Below are 22379 nucleotides of genomic sequence, written 5' to 3'. Positions count from 1 at the left end.
GACAGAGCCTCCTTCCCACCACTTTTTAGTTGAGTGACTCTGGTAAATGAATGAGCTTTCTATTTCTAAAATGGGAGCAATAATAATCATGCTTATTTTATAGAGTTTTATAAAAATTAAGTGAATTAATATTTATTAAAGTGCTTGAATAGTATCAGCCACTTAGTAAGCCTGTACAGTGGTTTGTTGATTACATAGGTCCACATTTGTCAAGTTGAGGTTTCAGTGGGCTGTGTAAGCGGTAACATGTAGAGGGCAAATAGATTTATGAGAAAGCACAGGAGAGAGGATTGTGCTAACTATACATGGGTCATCAGCCAAAATGTGCAATCAAAGCTGTGAGATAGAGAAGAAAAAATGACCAGTGCTGAAATTTTGGCAAAAACCAACCTTTTAAGGTAATGAAGGAAGCTGAGTTCAGGAAGGAGAACGGAAAAGAAACAGCTATGAAGGTAGATGGAAAATGAGAAGAAAATAATGTCTTGAGACCCCAGCGGTTCCAGCGCCGGGCGAGTGGAGCCGTTTCTGGCACTCCTTGCCATCCCGGGGCAGGGACCGGGGCAGACGCGGTCGGTCGCTGCTTCGGGGATGTAGTCGGTGCCTCCGCCTGGCAGGACCGAGCGGCAGCCCGGGTTCCCGCTCTTGAGAGCGAATGGTCACTCCCCTGTGGGGAGGGCAATCCGGCCAGCTTTTCTGTGGGTCGCGGGCCCCTGCGGACTCGGGGCAGGGGCTTGCCTGTCGCACCCGCCCTCAGCCCGCTTAGACTCCTCGGCGTCACCAACGCGGACCTCGGCTCTGGGCCATGACCAGAGTTATGGGAGAAACATTTTTGATGTAACAACCCCCAGTGATAAGGACAGCCAGCAGCAAGAAATGGTATAGCAGAAGATACGGCACCTGGTAAAATGTTATATTCTAGATATGATTGGTGACTACAAGGTCCCTGTATAAATTAATTCTTCTCAACTCCTTGGGATTTGAAGAGAAAACGCCCGGTGTCGTACCTAGTGAACGTAATGGCCTTCAAGAGGTAGTCCATCAAAAAAAAAACCAGACTTTCCTTGAAGTTTTTTCAGAAAAAGAAAACCAAGAGAGCCTTGGATTTCACAGATTCTCAAGAAAATGAAGAAAAAACTTCTGAATATAGAGGGTCTGAAACTGATCCCGTTGTTCCTGCAGCACAGTCCTCACCTATCAACTGTGAGAAGAGAGAAAACTTGTTACCGTTTGTGGGACTGAATAATCTCGGCAATACTTGTTATCTTAACAGTGTACTTCAGGTATTATATTTTTGTCCTGGTTTTAGATCTGGAGTGAAGCACTTATTTAATATTATTTCAAGGAAGAAAGAAGCCCTCAAAGATGAAGCCAGTCAAAAAGATAAGGGAAGTTGCAAAGATGATTCTTCAGCAAGTTATGAACTAATATGCAGCTTACAGTCCTTGATCATTTCAGTCGAACAGCTTCAGGCTAGTTTTCTCTTAAATCCAGAGAAATATACTGGTGAACTTGCTACTCAGCCAAGGCGACTACTTAACACACTCAGGGAACTCAACCCTATGTATGAAGGATATCTACAGCATGATGCACAGGAAGTATTACAGTGTATTTTGGGAAACATTCAAGAAACATGCCAACTCCTAAAGAAAGAAGTAAAAACTGTGGCAGAGTTATCTACTAAGGTGGAAGAAAAACATCAGAAAGAGGAAATGAGTGGTAATAACAGCATGGAGATGGACAGTATGAGGCATTCGGAACACTATAAAGAAAAATTGCCAAAAGTAAATGGGAAAAGAAAAAAGTGACACTGAATTTAGTAACATGAAGGAAAAAGTTAAAGTCTCCAAGGAACACCAGTCTTTGGAAGAAAACCAGAGACAAACCAGATCAAAAAGAAAAGCTACAGTTGATTCATTAGATATTCCTGCTAAAATAACCCCCAAGTACATTTCTGAAAATGAGAGTGCAAGACCCTCACAAAAGTAATCAAGAGTTAAAATAAACCGGTTAAAGTCTGCAGCTAAGCAACCCAGCATTATTTCTAAATTCTGTAGTCTGGGTAAAATAACAACAAACCAAGAATCCAAAGGACAATCTAAAGAAAATGAATATGATCTTGAAGAGGACTTGGGGAAGTATGAGAATGATAATACAGCTAATGGTTGTGGACTTGAATCTCCAGGGAATAATGTTATGCCTGTTAATGGAGTTAAGCCCATAAACAAAGGTGCAGAGCAAATTTGTCTTGAGCTAGTGGAGAAATTATTTCAAGGTCAGCTGGTATTAAGGACTCATTGCTTAGAATGTGAAAGTTTAACAGAAAGAAGAGAAGATTTTCAAGACATCAGTGTACCAGTGCAAGAAGATGAGCTTTCCAAAGTAGAGGAGAGTTCTGAAATTTCTCCAGAGCCGAAAACAGAAATGAAGACCCTGAGATGGGCAATTTCAGAGTTTGCTTCAGTGGAGAGGATTGTAGGGGAAGATAAATATTTCTGTGAAAATTGCCATCATTATACTGAAGCTGAACGAAGTCTTTTGTTTGACAAAATGCCTGAAGTTATAGCTATTCATTTGAAGTGCTTTGCTGCTAGTGGCTTGGAGAAAATAAAGAAAATTAAGGGGGGAAGTGCCATATATCCTTCACAGAAGCACCTGAATATTAGTACTTATTTCAGTATCCTTTGTATTTGATTGTTATGGTGGTGGACTTTCCAAAATCAACACTCCTTTACTGACACCTCTTAAACTGTCACTAGAAGAATGGAGCACAAAACCAACCAATGACAGCTATGGATTATTTGCAGTTGTGATGCATAGTGGCATTACAATTACTAGTGGGCATTATACTGCTTCTGTTAAAGTCACTGACCTTAACAGTTTGGAACTAGATAAGGAAAATTTTGTGAACGACCAATGTGTGAAATAGGTAAGCCAGAACCATTGAATGAGGAGGAAGCCAGGGGTGTGGTTGAAAATTATGACAATGAAGAAGTGTCGATTAGAGTCAGTGGAAATACCCAGCCAAGCAAAGTTTTGAACAAAAAATATGTAGACGCTATCGGAGTTCTTGGAGGACAAAAGAGTAAAGCAGATTATGAGTTATACAACAAAGCATCTAATCCTGATAAAGTTGCCAGTACAGCATTTGCTGAAAATAGAAATTCTGAGACTAATAGTACTAATGAGACCCATGAATCTGATAGAAACAAGGAATCCAGTGACCAAACAGGCATTAACATGAGTGGTTTTGAAAACAAAATTTCATATGTAGTGCAAAGCTTAAAGGAGTATGAGGGGAAGTGGTTGCTTTTTGATGATTCTGAAGTGGAAGTTACTGAGGAGAAGGACTTTTTGAATTCCCTTTCCCCTTCTACATCTCCTACATCTACTCCTTACTTGCTATTTTATAAGAAATTATAGAGTGAGTGTATTTTCCTTGCGTATATATTAAACAGACCTGGACAAACATCGGTAAATTGATTACATCAAAAAAGTCTTTAGCTTATCTTTTGAAGCTATTGGGTATTATTGGTCTCTCTGGGTTTTTATATAAATAGTGAAATTTGAATTATTGAAAACCATGTTAATTTTTAGAATTCATTTTCCTTAGTGGAGACTAGTGATTGATGCATTAGCTTCTGGGAGCAAACTTGTATAGGTTCTTAACTGAATTATTCAAAATGGAAGCATTTAAATACTTTGAATTTACACCTATCTTTTGTGTTTGCTTTTTCAAATAAAGTGCTTGTATTTGTATCTCCATATTTTGGAGTAATTATCTACATGATGTTTATAGCTTCTGTGGTTTTTCAGCTAAGAAGCAGAATCTCATTTCAGTACATTTAGTTTTTTAAGTCATGAAGCCAAATATTTGATGGGCTGTATTAGAGGCACATGTATGTATTCACAGTAGTGCACATTTTGTGCCTTGAATCACTTTGAAAAGTGTCTCAGAAAACGTGAAGAGTCAGTCCTCTTCTATCTTCACAAGACTTTTTATATGTATTTATGAAAGTGATTCTGTACCCTAGTAAATCTTTTTCGGCATGGAATAATTTGTATCTCTTCATAGTCATACTCTGCATGATCTGTATATAGTGCATTGAACTTAGAGGTGTGACCTTAAATTTAACTTTTTTTTTAAAAAACCAAGAGGTCGGGCTTCCCTGGTGGCACAGTGGTTGAGAGTCCACCTGCCGATGCAGGGGACACGGGTTCGTGCCCCGGTCCGGGAAGATCCCACATGCTGCGGAGCGGTTAGGCCCGTGAGCCATGGCCGCTGAGCCTGCACATCCGGAGCCTGTACTCTGCAACGGGAGAGGCCACAACAGTGAGAGGCCCGCGTACCGCCAAAAAAAAAAAAAAAAAAAAAAAGAAAAGAAAAGGAAGATGTCTTGAAACAAAGGAAGAAATTTGCAAGAAAGAGGAAGTGGTTAGTAGTATGAGATACAGCGGAGAGAATAAAGAAAGCAGGAAAGGAAATTATCCATCTTATTCTTTTTTTTTTTTAATACAATGGCTGTCAAATATAGTTGTGATAGAAAATGTTACTTTGCATGTTTTTTTAAAATTAATTCTTTTTTTTTGTTTAGGCTTTTTTTTTTAAACATCTTTATTGGAGTATAATTGCTTTACATTGTTGTGTTAGTTGCTGCTGTATAACAAAGTGAATCAGCTATACATATACATATATCCCCATATCCCCACCCTCTTGCATCTCCCTCCCACCCTCCCTGTCCCATCCCTCTAGGTGGTCACAAAGCATGAGCTGATCTCCCTGTGCTATGTGGCTGCTTCCCAATAGCTATCTATTTTACATAAAATTAATTCTTATCGGAGTATAGTTGCTTTACAATGTTGTGTTAGTTTCTGCTGCACAGCAAAGTGAATCAGTCATACGTATAAATATATCCACTCTTTTTTAGATTTCCTTCCCATTTAGGTCACCACAGATCATCAAGTAGAGTAGAGTTCCCTGTGCTACACAGTAGGTTCTTTTTTTTTTTTTTTTCTGTACGCGGGCCTCTCACTGTTGTGGCCTCTCCCGTTGCGGAGCACAGGCTCCAGACGCGCAGGCTCAGCAGCCATGGCTCACAGGCCCAGCTGCTCCGCGGCATGTGGGATCTTCCTGGACCGGGGCACGAACCCGTGTCCCCTGCATCGGCAGGCGGACTCTCAACCACTGCGCCACCAGGGGAGCCCCCACAGTAGGTTCTTGAACAAAGAAAAAAATTCGACACAATACATGAAAGACAGTAACTTCTAATAAGCTTAATGCCATTTACCTATACTTTAACAACTTCATTTTTGGCCTTAAAATATAGCCTTAAGTACAATTGAACAGATTCAATCTCATGTTTGAAAATAAACCGTTGTCTATATTAAGAGTGATGTCATCAAACCTTTCTATGCTTTCATGAGTAACAAACTTTCTTTTCGATGATAAAATGGTGCAAAACAGTAGATATTAAGGAGAAAATAGATTTGCCCCTGTCTCCATCCCCTTCCTCCCCACTTCTCTCACTTTCTCTTTCATTGAATGCCAACTCAGTGCCAAGCATTCTTCCTGGGACTTGAGTATTCAGCAGTGAGCAAGACAGGTAAGATTCCTGCATGCACTCTTTTGTTGGGGAAATAGACAATGAAATAGTAAAGTAAATGGGGAAGATAATTTTAGATGGCAGTACATGCTCGGAAGAAAACTAAATGGAGGAGTGAGCTGAAGAGAGGTGTTGGCACCATAGATTAGGTAGTCAGTAAACACTTTTCTGAAGAATCAGTGTGACTACAGACCATAGAGCCAAGAAAGAGCTAGACTCACAAAGATTTGAACAAGAGGGTTTCAGACAGAAGGAAGAGCTGGTGCAGAAGTCCTGAGGCAGAGCCAGGCATGTGCTTTACATAATTGTGAGGCAGAAAGGCTGCCTTGGTAGCTGGAGACTAGTGACAAGTAGGCATGAGTTTCACAGTGTAGGATGGATTTTAAGCTACGCAGGGTTGTTTTCTAAAGTGATGAAGAACGCGAGTGAGTCCAAATTGTGCTGAAAATTGCTACTTTTTGATAATCTCATGCATATGACTTTAAGAAGACAGAAATTAGTTTAGGACCTTCATGAATATGGGAACTCTAGAAATCTGGATTATAAATCTAGTTTAGCAAGTCATTATTACAACTTCTGGAAAATTCCTCAGTAGTGGATTTATAACTGTGATATCTCAGACCTCAGAGATTATGTGAATCATCTGTATCGTTGTATGGATAATGGAACTGAGATCCAAAGAGATTATTGATTGGTTCCAAGGTCTCATAGCTCATAAAGAGCAGGACCAGGATTAGAGGTTATTTTAGTCACTTCAAATATTTGTTCTTTAAGCCTTTGCCCAAGGACTACCTTTACTATGGGCATTTTCCATTCAATAGGTTTCAGTGTACCTTTTCTCCTGGTCCATTCTTTCATTCGTATTGTCATTACTGCATTCATTTTACTATTATGAAATGGTATGTTTTCATGAATGTCTTCTCTGTATTAGATGATAGGCTTCTTTACAGAATTTTGTGACCCTAGTACCTTGTGCATAGTAGGCTTCTGATAATGTGCTGTGTGACTGATTAGTTTATTGATAAATGAATGGACACATCTAAGTCTGTCTTTCAGCTCAATGCCTTTTTCTTGTAATACATCCAGTCTACTGACACCTAAATGTCAACATCTGTGAAGAAGGGCTTACAGTGTTAATGTATAAATGACCACAATGTTTCCCCCCTCTCCCTATATGAAAGGAATAAAAGGGGCTAAAAACACATTGAAAAAATTGATCATCTTGTACAAATCTAAATTTTATTCTGTCTAGGAGAGGAAAGCTAGTAAAAATGCCTGACTCAAAGCCTGTTCAATAAGCATTGGTTTGTTGAGTGTTTTAAATGTTCGTATTTCTTTGTACAGGAATAGCTGTCTGAACTCATCCTTTTCACCAGTGTCCTTTTTTAGTTGAGACATTTCCATGCTTTAATATGCATCCTTTGTTATGTTAGATATCAGTGATATTAACATGTTATTGATTCAAATGTGCAACTCACTGAAAGTGTTTTAATATTATGCATACTTTTAAAATTGCAAATGGAAAATTCTCTTGTGATAGTTTGTAGGAGGATTTCAGAGAGGGATAATCAGTAGTAATATATGTGTGTCTTTAAAACTTAACAGAAGTCTCCTTGATCCCTAAGTAAACAACACATACCCCACATTTCAGAGTCCCTTCGGACTCAGCAGTGCATTTTTCCTTCAGCCTGTCAGAGCCAAGTCACGTGATGCACTGCCTAGTCACTCAGTAATTATGCTAGGAACTGGGTTTTTATCCTAAAACTTGTCACATATTGTTTTGCAGAGCCAGTGATGTGTATTTGTCAGCCCTGTCTCACATTTGTAGCCAGGAGCCTAAGGTCATCATTAGCCCATGACTTTGATTGTCAGGAAATGAAGTACTAGGTGTATGGAAGTTTCTTTCATTGCTTGCATGATTGGGACTTTCTCAATCCTAAAGAAGAAGAAAAATCCATACACAGTTTATTGCCTTCCAAACTGACAGTTCTGTAAGGCTCATTGGATGATTAAGTAGTAAGAAGGAGACAAACCAGAGAAAAGTGTAGATTAAAACATATCCTCCAGCTTAAAGACACAATACCCAGTAGTCAGACTCATTGAGTAGCCAGCGAGAATCTTGTGGTGATGTTTAAAAATAATATATTAAGGGAAAAAAACCAAACAAAAATATATTCTTTCAAGTTTATGATTAAAAAATAATACAAATTAACCACAAATTTAATGTGTAAATATAAGTGTACATAGATATCTGTAAAGTAAATGGTTTATAAGTTAGCTAATATAGATCATCAGTCAACAAATCAGTTTCTGTTTATACTGACCGTTCTCTAATCAAACTACTAGTTAATAAAAAGGTGAAATCAAAGAGATGTGATTTTTAAATATCATACTTACTTAACTGTAAGGGCAAAAGCATAAAACCTTTGTTCTTTACAGGTTCAGGAAGCACTAAACTCCACTTCTGTGAGTTCCTCAGAAGATTGGTAGCCAACAGTTAAATAATACATATTTCAAAGTTAGATCAGGCATAGAAATATCTGTTTGTTTTCAGATGGATATTAGTTCTTTGACAAATATCACATTCTTCTTCTTATTTTTTTTTTTTTTGGTGTGAAACATTTTTAAATTTTTTCCATTAAATTAACTCCGTACAGAGACAGCATCAGATGGGTGCCAGGGTCCCTTTTTGCTCTCATCTCATCTCGTCTTCCCTTTTTTTCCCTCTGCCCTATCCCCAGGATCCTCTCCATCCAGTCAGTGCTCTCTGTGGTCAAGTCCATGGAAATTCCTGGCTCTAGTACAGTTCTAGGAGGGCAATTGTGAGACCTCTCAAACCTTCATGTTAATTGACTAAGGCCTTTTAGGATCTTTAGAGTGTAGCATCTACAAAATAAACACACAGACACATTTTGAAAACAAGAGTTTTTTCCTGCAAATATTGCTCTCCTCTTATAGTACAACATGGGTATATTATTTTACTAAAGACCTTCTGCTCACCCTGTGTGAGAAAGCGAAAGATTTGGGGGATAGGGGAGGGAAGATGAAGAAAGAATGGAGTGGTAGATGGAGATGCAAGTCATGTCCAGAGAGCATTTCAGGCAATGGAAATAGCATGTTGAAGTCCCCAAAACTGGGAAGCTGGAACATTTGTGGAACTAAAATAAGGCCAGTGTAACTGAAGCTTTGTTAGCAAGAGAGAGAATGGTTTGTGAGATAGAGCTGCAAATCAGAGAAAGCAGAGCATCGTGGGTCACATTAAGGAGCTTGACCTTTACCCTAAGTAAAGAAAGGGTGGATGGTTTGGGGGAAACCAGAGGGAAGGCAAGTCAAGTAAATGTTGTAAAAGTTTGGTTAAGAAAGATTGGAAGCTGGCCCATGTATCACATTATTCTTAAATGTATATGTATTTTTAAGCAAAACACGGATACAAGAAATAATCCTTCTATCTTGCTGGGTTTGTCTCTACTAAACACAATTGTAGTAATCATTTTACTTTAATATTTTAATACTTTCTAAATCAGCATTTCCCCAAATATATTTTGGACACTTGAACTTCTATCACAATAACATAAAATTCCTTAGAAATTTATTAATTATTTTAAAATGTTTAAATAGTTAATTATATGATAAATAAAAAATTGTTAAATATTAATTATTTTTTCATGGAAAAGCTAGATAATTTTAAGCAAACAAGTGAATGAATGAATGAATGAATGAATACTTTATTTTCTTGGTTAGAAAATTCTTATGACAGTATTTGAGTTTAAGAGGAATGTAATTGTGTTTTCTGCAGTTCCTTGGTCTGGACATTCAAGTAAGTGATCACATAATATGTTTACCTTTGAAATGTCTAGTTTCTAGTACCTTAGGGATAGGACATTACTTGCTAGGAAGAGCTTGCCTTCTTTCTCTTAATTTCCAAATTTAAACATTGATTTTAAAATGTTTCATTTCTCTATTGTTACTACCACTGCTGTCTACACTGTTATTACTACTAAGAGCCAACATTTTTAAGAGCATGTATTATATGCAGACCCTGCCATGTATCTTTAACATGTACTAAATTATTTAAGCCTAATTAAAAATGGATGCTTTTACTGTGCCTATTTTATATGAAGTTGCAGAAACTGAGGCTTACAGAAGTAAATTAGCTCAGTCTTATTTATGAAATTATAAGGGTTTTTATACATGTTGCAAATATGTGAATGAATATGTTATATATTAACTTTTATTTTAATTTCTATCAACTGTTAACAAATTGAGAGCCCTCCTCATCAATGATGGAAATTTCTCAGCTTGAATAAAATCACTCTCTGAGGGGCTGGAGATTGTCATTTGGTAATGTCTACTGGTTATTCTTATAACCATGTCTTATTTCATTGGGCTGAAAGCCCTTCCACCCTCCTTTTTTTTTTTTTTCACATGGGATTAATTTTGTTGAGGAGGGGTGTTTTAGGGCTAAGTGGGTCAAGTATACACTGGGAATTAAAAGCTAATTCAGAATAAAACAGGCTTCACAATTTAATTGATTTATCACTATTTGTCCAGAATGTTCTGGAGGCTCTACTCTGAAGAAAATAGCTACAGCAAGACATGAGAAAAATAGTCATGCTTCAGTTGGAAGCTCAGCTTCCAAAGTCATCAATGTATAACTTAGTTCTGAGGGCAGGAGAAAATGTGTAAAATTGATATTGGGGGTAATTTCTTAACCTATCTTTTATGGGCAATCATGATATTTATGGAATTTCAAGGTTAACTTGGAGGGAAATACAGATTATTTAGAAACACAATTTGTTGTTTTGGATTCAGTGAACAGGACCCGACAAAAAGTTTATTAGGGAGATGAGTCTAAATTTTTGGTCAATATTTATTAAATATATGCAGTTTTTTTTATACATCAGTTATACCTCATTAAAGCTGTAAAAGAATTTAATGCAGTAGAGAAGCAGAAAAACAAATATAATTTTGATGAGTTCCCATTCTATTGATGAACAAGTACGTATTGATGAGTGTCCTTGAAACATAATAGTTTATTATGAACTATGACACACACGTTCAGAAAAGTTTGCAAAGTAAAAAGTACAAGTTCAACTAAATAAGAATCCATTCTAGTGGGTATGTAGTGGGATCTCATGGTTGTTTTAATTTGCATACCTCTAATATTTAATGTGATTTGAGCACTTTTAAAATTTTTATTTTCTATTTGGTATCTTGTTTTGTGAAGTAACTGTTCTCTTGCCATTTTTTTTTTTAAAAATAGATCTTTATTGGAGTATAATTGCTTCACAATACTGTGTTAGTTTCTGTTGTACAACAAAGTGAATCAGCCATATGCATACATATGTCCCCATATACCCTCCCTCTTGAGCCTCCCTCCCATCCTCCCTATCCCACGCCTCTAGGTCATCACAAAGCACCGAGCTGATCTCCCTGTGCTATGCTGCTGCTTCCCACTAGCTAACTATTTTACATTCGGTAGTGTATATATGTCTTTGCTACTCTCACTTCGCCCCAGCTTCCCCCTCCCATCCTGTGTCCTCAAGTCTACTATCTATGTCTACATCTTTATTCCTGCCCTGCCCTTTTAAAATGATGAATTATCTTTTTTATATTGATTTGTTGAAGTCTTTTTTTTCAAATCAAGCAACATTTATTAATAATTACTATTATTATTATAAAAAGCAAATATTTGCTTTCTTTTTAACATCTTTATTGGAGTATAATTCCTTTACAATGGTGTGTTAGTTTCTGCTTTATATCAAAGTGAATCAGTTATACATATACATATGTTCCCATATCTCTTCCCTCTTGCGTCTCCCTCCCTCTCACCCTCCCTATCCCACCCCTCCAGGCTGTCACAAAGCACTGAGCCAATATCCCTGTGCCATGCGGCTGCTTCCCACTAGCTATCTACCTTACATTTGTTAGTATATATATGTCCATGCCTCTCTCTTGCCCTGTCACAGCTCACCCTTCCCCCTCCCCATATCCTCAAGTCTGTTCTCCAGTAGGTCTGTGTCTTTATTCCTGTCTTACCCCTAGGTTCTTCATGACATTTTTTTTTCTTAAATTCCATATATATGTGTTAGCATACGGTATTTGTCTTTTTCTTTCTGACTTACTGCACTCTGTATGACAGACTCTAGGTTTATTCACCTCATAAATAGCTCAATTTCGTTTCTTTTTATGGCTGAGTAATATTCCATTGTATATATGTGCCACATCTTCTTTATCCGTTTATCCGATGGTGGACACTTAGGTTGTTTCCATCTCCGGGCTATTGTAAATAGAGCTGCAATGAACATTTTGGTACATGACTCTTTTTGAATTATGGTTTTCTCAGAGTATATGCCCAGTAGTGGGATTGCTGGGTCATATAGTAGTTCTATTTGTAGATTTTTAAGGAACCTCCATACTGTTCTCCATAGTGGCTGACCCAATTCACATTCCCACCAGCAGTGCAAGAGTGTTCCCTTTTCTCCACACCCTCTCCAGCATTTATTGTTTCTAGATTTTTTGATGATGGCCATTCTGACTGGTGTGAGATGATATCTCATGGTAGTTTTGATTTGCATTTCTCTAATGATTAATGATGTTGAGCATTCTTTCATGTGTTTGTTGGCAGTCTGTATATCTTCTTTGGAGAAATGTCTATTTAGGTCTTCTGCCCATTTTTGGATTGGGTTGTTTGTTTTTTTTGTTATTGAGCTGCATGAGCTGCTTATAAATTTTAGAGATTAATCCTTTGTCAGTTGCTTCATTTGCAAATATATTCTCCCATTCTGAGGGTTGTCTTTTGGTCTTGTTTATGGTTTCCTTTGCTGTGCAAAAGCTTTGAAATTTCATTAGGTCCCATTTGTTTATTTTTGTTTTTATTTCCATTTCTCTAGGAGGTGGGTCAAAAAGGATCTTGCTGTGATTTATGTCATAGAGTGTTCTGCCTATGTTTTCCTCTAAGAGTTTGATAGTTTCTGGCCTTACATTTAGGTCTTTAATCCATTTTGAGCTTATTTTTGTGTATGGTGTTAGGGAGTGATCTAATCTCATACTTTTACATGTACCTGTCCAGTTTTCCCAGCACCACTTATTGAAGAGACTGTCCTTTCTCCACTGTACATTTCTGCCACCTTTATCAAAGATAAGGTGTCCATATGTGCGTGGGTTTATCTCTGGGCTTTCTATCCTGTTCCATTGATCTATCTTTCTGTTTTTGTGCCAGTACCATACTGTCTTGATTACTGTAGCTTTGTAGTATAGTCTGAAGTCAGGGAGCCTGATTCCTCCAGCTCCGTTTTTCATTCTCAAGATTGCTTTGGCTATTCGGGGTCTTTTGTGTTTCCATACAAACTGTGAAATTTTTTGTTCTAGTTCTGTGAAAAATGCCATTGTTCGTTTGATAGGGATTGCATTGAATCTATAGATTGCAATGAACATTTTGAGCAGGCGTCTCACTGTTGTGGCCTCTCCTGTTGCGGAGCACAGGCTCTGGACACACAGGCTCAATGGCCATGGCTCACGGGCCTAGCCGCTCTGCGGCCTGTGGGATCTTCCCGGACTGGGGCACGAACCCATGTCCCCTGCATCGGAAGCCGGACTCTCAACCACTGCACCACCAGGGAAGCCCCATAACTCTTTTTGAATTATGACATTTTTCAGGGTATATGCCTAGTAGTGGAATTGCTTGGTCACGTTGGAATGTACCTTTTGTTGGTTATATGTGTTACAAATACCTTTGCCCACTCTGTGGCTTCCTTTTTCACTTTCTTAATGTTAATCTCTAGATAATTGGAAAACCTTTATTTAATACAATTCAGTTTATAGACCTTTCCCAAGATGAATTGTACATTTTGATTGAACTATGGTAGATGAGTATATGCAATATGTTTTTTTTTAACATCTTTATTAGAGCATAATTGCTTTACAATGGTGTGTTAGTTTCTGCTTTACAACAAAATGAATCAGTTATATATATACATATGTTCCCATATCTCTTCCCTCTTGCATCTCCCTCCCTCCCTCCCACCCTCCTTATCCCACCCCTCCAGGTTATCACAAAGCATCGAGCTGATCTCCCTGTGCTATGTGGCTGCTTCCCACTAGCTATCTACCTTACGTTTGGTAGTGTATATATGTCCATGCCTCTCTCTCGCTTTGTCACAGCTTACCCTTCCCCCTCCCCATATCCTCAAGTCCATTCTGTAGTAGGTCTGTGTCTTTATTCCTGTCTTACCCCTAGGTTCTTCATGACATTTTTTTTTCTTAAATTCCATATATATGTGTTAGCATATGGTATTTGTCTCTCTCTTTCTGACTTACTTCACTCTGTATGACAGACTCTAGGTCTATCCACCTCATTACAAATAGCTCAATTTTGTTTCTTTTTATGGCTGAGTAATATTCCATTATATATATGTGCCACATCTTCTTTATCCATTCATCTGATAATGGACACGTAGGTTGTTTCCATCTCTGGGCTATTGTAAATAGAACTGCAGTGAACATTTTGGTATGTGACGCTTTTTGAATTATGGTTTTCTCAGGGTATATACCCAGTAGTGGGATTGCTGGGTCATATGGTAGTTCTATCTGTAGTTTTTTAAGGAACCTCCATACTGTCCTCCATAGTGGCTGTATCAATTTACATTCCCACCAACAGTGCAAGAGGGTTCCCTTTTCTCCACACCCTCTCCAGCATTTATTGTTTCTAGATTTTTTGATGATGGCCATTCTGACTGGTGTGAGATGATATCTCATTGTAGTTTTGATGTGCATTTCTCTAATGATTAGTGATGTTGAGCATTCTTTCATGTGTTTGTTGGCAGTCTGTATATCTTCTTTGGAGAAATGTCTATTTAGGTCTTCTATTTAGGTCTTGGGTTGTTTGTTTTTTTGTTATTGAGCTGCATGAGCTGCTTATAATTTTGGAGATTAATCCTTAGTCAGTTGCTTCATTTGCCAGTATTTTCTCCCATTCTGAGGGTTGTCTTTTGGTCTTGTTTATGGTTTCCTTTGCTGTGCAAAAGCTTTGAAGTTGCTTTAGGGTCATCATATGACCAATATTTGTGAATGTTTTAAGCAAGCTTGAAAAGAATATGTATTCTTTGTGAGTCTAGTTTTGCATCTACACATATTATGTTGTTTGCTAATTATATTAGTCAAAACTGTTGCATCCTTACTATTTTCTTGTTTATTTAATTTGCCACTGTTATTTTTGGTATATCTGCTCATTTTTGCTTTATTCTGAAGCTATGATGCTAGGCACATACATACTTACTATTCTTATAACATCGGTGTCTTTTTTACTGTGGAGTATCCCTCTTTATTTCTAATTGTTTTCTGCAAGAGGGTTGGTTAAAATTATTTAGTTCACCGTTTTGGGGACAAAATAGATGTGAACTTTGCTGGAAAGACACAGCTCCTTCTCTCAGGGAGTGTACTGTAAAGAGGAGGCAGTCTGATAAAAGACACTTACAGTACAGTCTTGAAGCACTGAGGTAAAGCATGGCCTGTGTGGTAGCCCACAGTGGGCTACTTAAAACAGACGTAGTTGACAAGGAAAGCTCCCAGAGGAGGTGGCCTCTGAGCTGGGTTTGCTCTTGTTTGGGGACTCGGTTTAGGTGGCTCAGCTCTCAAGCATGGCGAGGAAACCAGGGTGCAGGTGGCGGGGAAGGAAGGGGTTCTAAATGCACAAAGCTGTTCCCAATCATTTGCTATTTCAAGAAGTTTTCCGATGTCCGCTATTGTAAATAGGTAGCACTGCAGTGGAGAACTTTGAGCATGAACCCTTGCCCGTGTTCTATACTATTTCTTTAGGACAAGTTCCTCGAAGAAGACTTACTGCAGCAAGAGGTGCGGGCATTTTTATGCACAAAAGGGGGCATCTAGCTCTAGGTCATAGGAGGCTTTCAGAAATAAATTATAGTGGAGCCAAATTTTGAGGGATGATTAAGAGTTAGGATGAAAGTAGGCATATAAAAGCCTGGGAAATCTCACGGGCACAGAGGAGGGTGGAGGTAAATAATTCAGGGTGGGCTGGCTTAGTCACAAGCTGTGGGGAGTCGTGCTAAAAGAGTGGACTTAAATGTAAACTAGGTTTATATTTGATTCCATCAAAGAAGTTCAGTTAATAAAATCGTATAAAGTCCTTTTAACCTTTTTCTTACCTTTGAAGCTCATGGAATCCATTTGTACCATATTCCTCAAATCATTATAACCGTTATCTTTTATATACCAGAACTTATTTTCCTTCCATCTCCCCAGGTGATTTTAGCATCTGGAACGTATTCTGTTTCCCCTCCGTTGCCCACCATCATCCTAAGTTGTGACAACTTCCGTTTACTTCTTTCCTATTCCACTACGTCCATGTGTCCTCGGATGGGACTTATAAGTCTAAGCCCAGCTTCCTCACTTTTTAGCTGTGTAATTTCTGACAGGTTCTTTAACCTCTCTCTGTCTCCGTTTCCTTGTGAGAGCCTCAACAATATCCTTCACAGGGTTATGATAATTAAATGAAATCACATATGCAAAAACACCTGGCTTGTCTCGGCAGCATGACGACAAGGATTTCCCCTCCACTGTGAGTATCTGCATTCATCCAGGTTGAAAATGCCTTTTGTTACAGTTTAGAGCAGCTTGAAGCAGCTTTGAAAAGGGAAATCAGAGAAGAACTGCATGATCCCATGAGCCTTCTCTTAGCGGTGGCTCCTCTCATTTAGGGGCAAAGCCCAAGCTGGTGAGAGCACCTCACCTTTCTTTGAGCGCTAGATTTGAGAATAAAATGAGGAGTCCGGACTTTAAGGCTTTCCCTTTACCAGCTTTCACACATTTGAGAAGCACTGCATTTTCATGTTAAAATAGTATCTATTTCCTTCTCTTAGGTCACTCTTGCCTTCTTTCTGCTCCGTCCCTATTCTCCATCTTTCCCTTCCTCTGCATTACAAAAAAGAATACAAACTCTGGTCATTTCAGATACCAAAAGATCACGGCAGGCTGACTAATTTTGCACAGACTTTCTGAAAGCTCCACATGTGCTGCCGTTTTGGGTTGCATAATTGATTTAATCTCTGATTTTAGAGGAACACTGAACTCTTTTCGTGGGACTCTGCGTACATTTCTCTAGGGCAAAAACTGTCCTACTTTTTTTCTCTCTGGTATCTGTTTAGTGCTAGACCATTTTCCCCCAAGAATCTAAACTACCCTCTGTGAGATAAATGAAATCACAGTTGGAAAATGGCTTACTGGCCAGATAAGAGCTATACCACGCACATTTTCTTCACATTCTTCTCCTCCCCACATCCCTTCTTTCTGCTCTCGCACATCTTTGTTTTGGCTAAGAGGATGAGTTAGTCACTCAGCTGAGGATTGACGTTCCCTACGTGGAGCCTCTGTGTACCTTACCGTTTTATTGGGAAAGCACACGCTGTGAGGTCCAATCCTTGCATGCCCGTTGGCCTACTGTGTGACTCCAGGGAAATTTACTTACCCCTCTGAGTCTTACTTTCAGCAGTCCCTGTAGACCAGTGGTTGTGCAGGCTGAACTCTAGAGCTAGGTATGTAGCAAGCTGGAAACTCACACCGAGCCTTTGGCTAACCACGTTATATATATGGGGTGCCAACTGGGGAAAATGATTTTATGCCCCTGAAAGACCACTTAGCCAAAAGCACAACCAGGCAATTTTAAGTTTCCATTTACTTCATTTTACCATATTTAGCAACATCATTTTACCATATTTGGCAACCTCATTTTGGGTTATGTTTTCAGGAATTTCTAAGTGGAAAGGCATGTTTGATAGCAGATGTGTTTTGTCAACTTCTCCGATACAGTATATAGTTTGGAGACAATCTTCTCACTAGTTGCTTCTTAAAAAATCTAATGCTTTGTAATATTTTATGTACTCTAAGATATATTTTCTGAAGAAAATAATGTTTGCCAGGTCCGTACTCAGAAACACAAGTTTAGTAATTTCCCCAAATTATTCTCATACTGTGAAAGTGACCAAAGTCTGCTGTTTACATCAGCAGATTAAGGTCAAAAGTAATTCCCAACTGCTATTTGAGTATCACAGCTTGAAATTTGTGTCCTTTTACTGCTAAAAGAATTTAGGCTTAGATGATAACCTATTACTTGTTTAATAGAACACAGCATAAACAGACCATTGTTCAAATTCAGACTGATACTTACTAGTTGGATAAATTTGGATGAGTCCCTTAACCCCTTAGCCTCATTCTGTATGAATATTTAACACTGAAATAAGAATCATATTTACTTCTCAAGTGTGTTGTGAAGATTTTTTTTTTTTTTTTTAAATGCCAGGGGAATGGGTGCAGTAGATTTATGGTAATCAGTATTTTTTTTTTTTTTTTTTTTGGTATTTGGGCCTCTCACTGTTGTGGCCTCTCCTGTTGTGGAGCACAGGCTCAGGACAACGCAGGCTCAGCGGCCATGGCTCACGGGCCCAGCCGCTCCATGGCATGTGGGATCCTCCCGGACTGGGGCACGAACCCGTGTCCCCTGCATTGGCAGGCAGACTCTCAACCACTGTGCCACCAGGGAAGCCCCGGTATTTTTTTTTTTTAATTTATTTATTTATGGCTGTGTTGGGTCTTCGATTCTGTGCGAGGGCTTTCTCTAGTTGTGGCAAGCGGGGGCCACTCTTCATTGCGGTGTGTGGGCCTCTCACTATCACGGCCTCTCTTGTTGCGGAGCACAGGCTCCAGACGCACAGGCTCAGTAATTGTGGCTCACGGGCCCAGTTGCTCCGCGGCATGTGGGATCTTCCCAGACCAGGGCTCAAACCCATGTGCCCTGCATTGGCAGGCAGACTCTCGACCACTGCGCCACCCGGGAAGCCCCTGCTGTGAAGATTTAATGCTAAAATACAGGTAGAGCAATGTGGGGATCCAGCCGTAGACAGTGTATCAATCAGGTTTTGCTGTAATAATGTTGTGTAACAAAGAATCACCAAGTCTCAGTGGCTCACAACAACAAATATTGATGCGGGACTTGATTTGACTTGGTTCCAGCTCATGGGTTCTGTTCGGGTCTGCTGTGTATGTCTCTTCATCCAGGCCTTAGAGGTTATTTAAGGAATTCTCCTTTCATGGTAGAGAACATTATTGCAAGTGATCTGGTGAAACTTGCCAAGCATTTTAAAGCATCAACTCGGAATTGGCATTACTGTCACTTCTACCCGAATTTCATTGGGCAAAACAAGTCATGTGTCCAGGCTCAATATTAATAGGTCAGGAAAGTATACTCTGCCCTAAGAAGAGTGAATATTTGCTGAACAATAATCCAATCTCCCTCAGAGAAGTTTACTGCATCTCATTTTTCCACCTTTTCTTTTTTCATCTATGAACACTGGCTTTTCTCCATCTAGTCTACTTTATAGTATCTACTTTGCATTCTCAAAATTACATAACAATTTCCCTCTCCCTCCTTAAATTTCAAATTAATTTACATGATATACTTTTCTTGTAAACAGGTACTTTAGAAAATCCCTTAGAAAAAGAAAAAAAGCTTCTGATTCTCCTTAGAGCTTCAGAGGGAGTCTTTTGTGACCGTTTCATCGGAATTCGTATTGATCCAGGAACAATTGGTAAGAGTAAAGTGCAGCTTTATTAAAAATGAAATGTGTGTGTGTTTCTGATAGGGAAGTACCATTCACAGAACACCTACTAAATTCCAGGCACTCTTCTAGAGAATTTATTATTTCACTTACCAGCTCTCCTATAAGGAGTATACATTTTACAGATGTCAAAACTAAGCCTCAGAGATGGTGAACAATATGCAGAAAGCCACACAGTTTTACACTGTCAGAACTTAGATTCATATCCAGATTGGTCACACACCGAAGGCTGGATGAAGAGTCTGTGTTATCAACTTTAACTTCTGTGTGGTTACTGATATATTTTTTAAACTGATAGCTCTATAGATTACTAAGAAACATTTACTGTTGGTAGTTTCTTCCTTTGATACTGCCACAATACCAAATCCTGTTTTATTTTATTATTTTTTTAATGTTTATTTATTTATTTATTATTAGTCATCCATTTTATACACATCAGTGTATACAGGTTAATCCCAATCTCCCAATTCAAATCCTTTTTTAAAGCACAGAAGAGCACAGAAACTAGGACTGGACTTGTATAACTATGATGTAAGGGCCACGCAATAACTTACTTTTAAGGGAAAGGTATAAGAGGCTTTTTATAGATTTCTAGCATTTTAAAATTATATTTGTATGGTAATCCTAATTTTTTTAAACATCTTTATTGGGGTATAATTGCTTTACAATGGTGTGTTAGTTTCTGCTTTATAACAAAGTGAATCAGTTATACATATACATATGTTCCCATATGTCTTCCCTCTTGCGTCTCCCTCCCTCCCACCCTCCCTATCCCACCCCTCCAGGCTGTCACAAATCACCGAGCCAATAGGTAATCCTAATTTTATAAGATTTCAGTGACTCAGTAAAAACAATCATGTTAGGATAGTTTGAAGTTTGGTAACCTGGTTTCATATAGCCATTGCCATATAATACTTTGATAGTGCTTTATTGTTTTCAAATGATTTTTCATATATGCTATTTAGTTTATCTTTTTAAGAATATGAGGTTAAGAAATATTTTACTTTTTTCAAATTGACAAACTAGATGGATCACAACAGGAGCGTGGACTCTTTTTGCCTGTGGTGTCCACTCTGTTCCAGGGAGTGCCATGTTGAACTGGACTTTGTGTTAGGAGCATATGAGGGTGCCTGTCTTGATCCCCAGTGCCAGCTGTATTGCCAAACAAGTGTTTCTAAAAATTTCTCTGATACTAAATTGAAAAAGGAATGAAATGTTTGTCACTGCATGCTTAAAATTTGGTGATATCATAAGTAAATAACATATTTTAATCTCTTCAAGTATTATAATCTCCTTGAAACAACTAGGAAATGGTGTCATTTTACAGTTAACCTTTGGTGATTGGGAATGATCAAGAAATCTGCTTTCTGGTAAATTGAGGGAAATAAACTGGTTTTTGTTAAAATCTTTGTAGTTGGAAATTTCTCTAAATTATTCCATGTTGTTCTCCTGTCTAGCTTACTTAGCTAATAGTGATTAATTTTTTGATGATGATGATATTATTATTATGAAAGATTGATTCCAGGTCATGTCCTAAAAGTGGGAGTATTTTTTCCATTTCCACTAATCCTTATTTTAGTTTTATTGTATTCTGAATTTTTGCTGAATTAGAGTATGGCAAAATTATGGATGTTGACTTAAACACTTGGTTTGGTTCTAATTAACTGAGCTTTTTTAGTTCACATTGGATGAAAACCCAAGGCATATTATTTGTACCTTACTGGTTTTTACTTCCCTTACACATTTTCTGCTAAAATTTGTGAAATCTTTAGATTTCACGATTAGTGATTTGCAATAAAATGGGGGTGCACTAATCCAGGAGTATGAAGACAATCAGTCCATTTGGGTGCAGGGAGAAAATCTTAGAACTTTTATTCAAACATGTATGAATATATTCATTTGTATGTATGGTTATTTATCTACAAACGAATAGACATGTGTTAAGTGTTCATGATCATAATTTTGTTACTGCTTGGGTTCATGCTCAAAACATGTTTAGACCACTAGAATATGAGGAATTTTGCTTCATGTGATTTTAAATGGCAATAAAATGTGTAAGAGGAAATACCTGAAGGAATAAAACTGGACTGCATCAAGCATGTCCCTGGTAAGACTTTAATTTATGAGTCTGAAATAAATTATATTTTGAACAAATGAGCTAGAGATTTATCCTTTGATATCTGTAATACAAAAATATCTGAGGTCCAGCTATGGGAAACAAAGCTAATAGCAGCAAATCTCTTTCCTCAGGAAACAAAATTACCTTGCCTTTGGAAAGTCTACTGTATAACACAAAATATCAAAACCAGTTAACTTCCAACAGAATTGCAAATGGTTTGGAGTGACTTACTGGTAGAAATCTAACTAGTTAGCTGGGAATAGACCATTAGAGTGGTCTGTTTCCCAGCTCTTGGATTACTAGATGTGGTGTAGCATTCATTTCTCTATAGCTTTTGAGAGAATAAAAATGTTTCATAGACAAGTGAGATGTTAAGTGTTCTTTTTCTGATAAGGTGGACATCTTCATATATAGTTTCTATATCATGTATCTTGCACAGTAAGCTCTCTAATGAGTTTTGCTTATGTGGCCTTAATTTCTTGGAAGGATTTTCCTATCCAACTGTTGCTCCTTTTATTTTCAGGGGTGTTTGGGAAACTTCAGCTTCATAGTGCTTATCCTAAGAAATCCTGGACACATCTTGGGGCTGACATTGCCTCAGGCAATGAGAGGTAAGGAATGAGAGTAACTTAGGGATGTAGTTTTTGGTTTGGTTTGCTTCTGCTGGAGGTTTTGTTACAATATGAAATTAAATTTTAGATTAAGGATCATAATTTAAGGATGAATAAATAGAAAAATAAAAGGCTAGAAGGAATTTAAAATATTCTCTGTAACATAATGGAGGAAGACCAAAACAAGCTAAAGGCAGGGGGGATATAATTTATTTAAGGAGTAAATTTTAGATCATACATGTTTTCTGCTGCCAATAAATCTTTAAAAATATGAATTCTATGAGATAATAGATGAAATATAAGGAGGGACTGCAATGTCTGAATTAAAATGATTGCTGGTGAAGAGATAGATAGAAATGAAATAAGAGTGAGATGAAGCACATAAAGAATCTTACGGAATTTAAATTGCAGTAATAGA

At 38.0% G+C, this 22379-nt stretch overlaps 1 protein-coding gene across 8 annotated transcripts in view; it reads left to right on the top strand.

Moving 5' to 3' along the window:
- The window catches only part of PKHD1 (PKHD1 ciliary IPT domain containing fibrocystin/polyductin), a 603444-nt gene that overhangs the window by 286793 nt on the left and 294272 nt on the right, over positions 1–22379 (top strand). For all 8 annotated transcript variants that reach the window (XM_032648750.1, XM_032648749.1, XM_032648748.1 and 5 more), the window contains 2 exons: positions 19088–19201; positions 21874–21961. In XM_032648750.1, the coding sequence (XP_032504641.1) occupies positions 19088–19201; positions 21874–21961 (202 nt within the window). The remainder of the gene's footprint in view (positions 1–19087; positions 19202–21873; positions 21962–22379) is intronic.

Source organism: Phocoena sinus, chromosome 11 (assembly GCF_008692025.1).
Source record: "Phocoena sinus isolate mPhoSin1 chromosome 11, mPhoSin1.pri, whole genome shotgun sequence".
In the NCBI taxonomy this organism is placed as follows: domain Eukaryota; kingdom Metazoa; phylum Chordata; class Mammalia; order Artiodactyla; family Phocoenidae; genus Phocoena; species Phocoena sinus.
The sequence above is the reverse complement of the archived record's forward strand: the minus strand, read 5'-3'. Positions and strand labels throughout refer to the sequence as shown.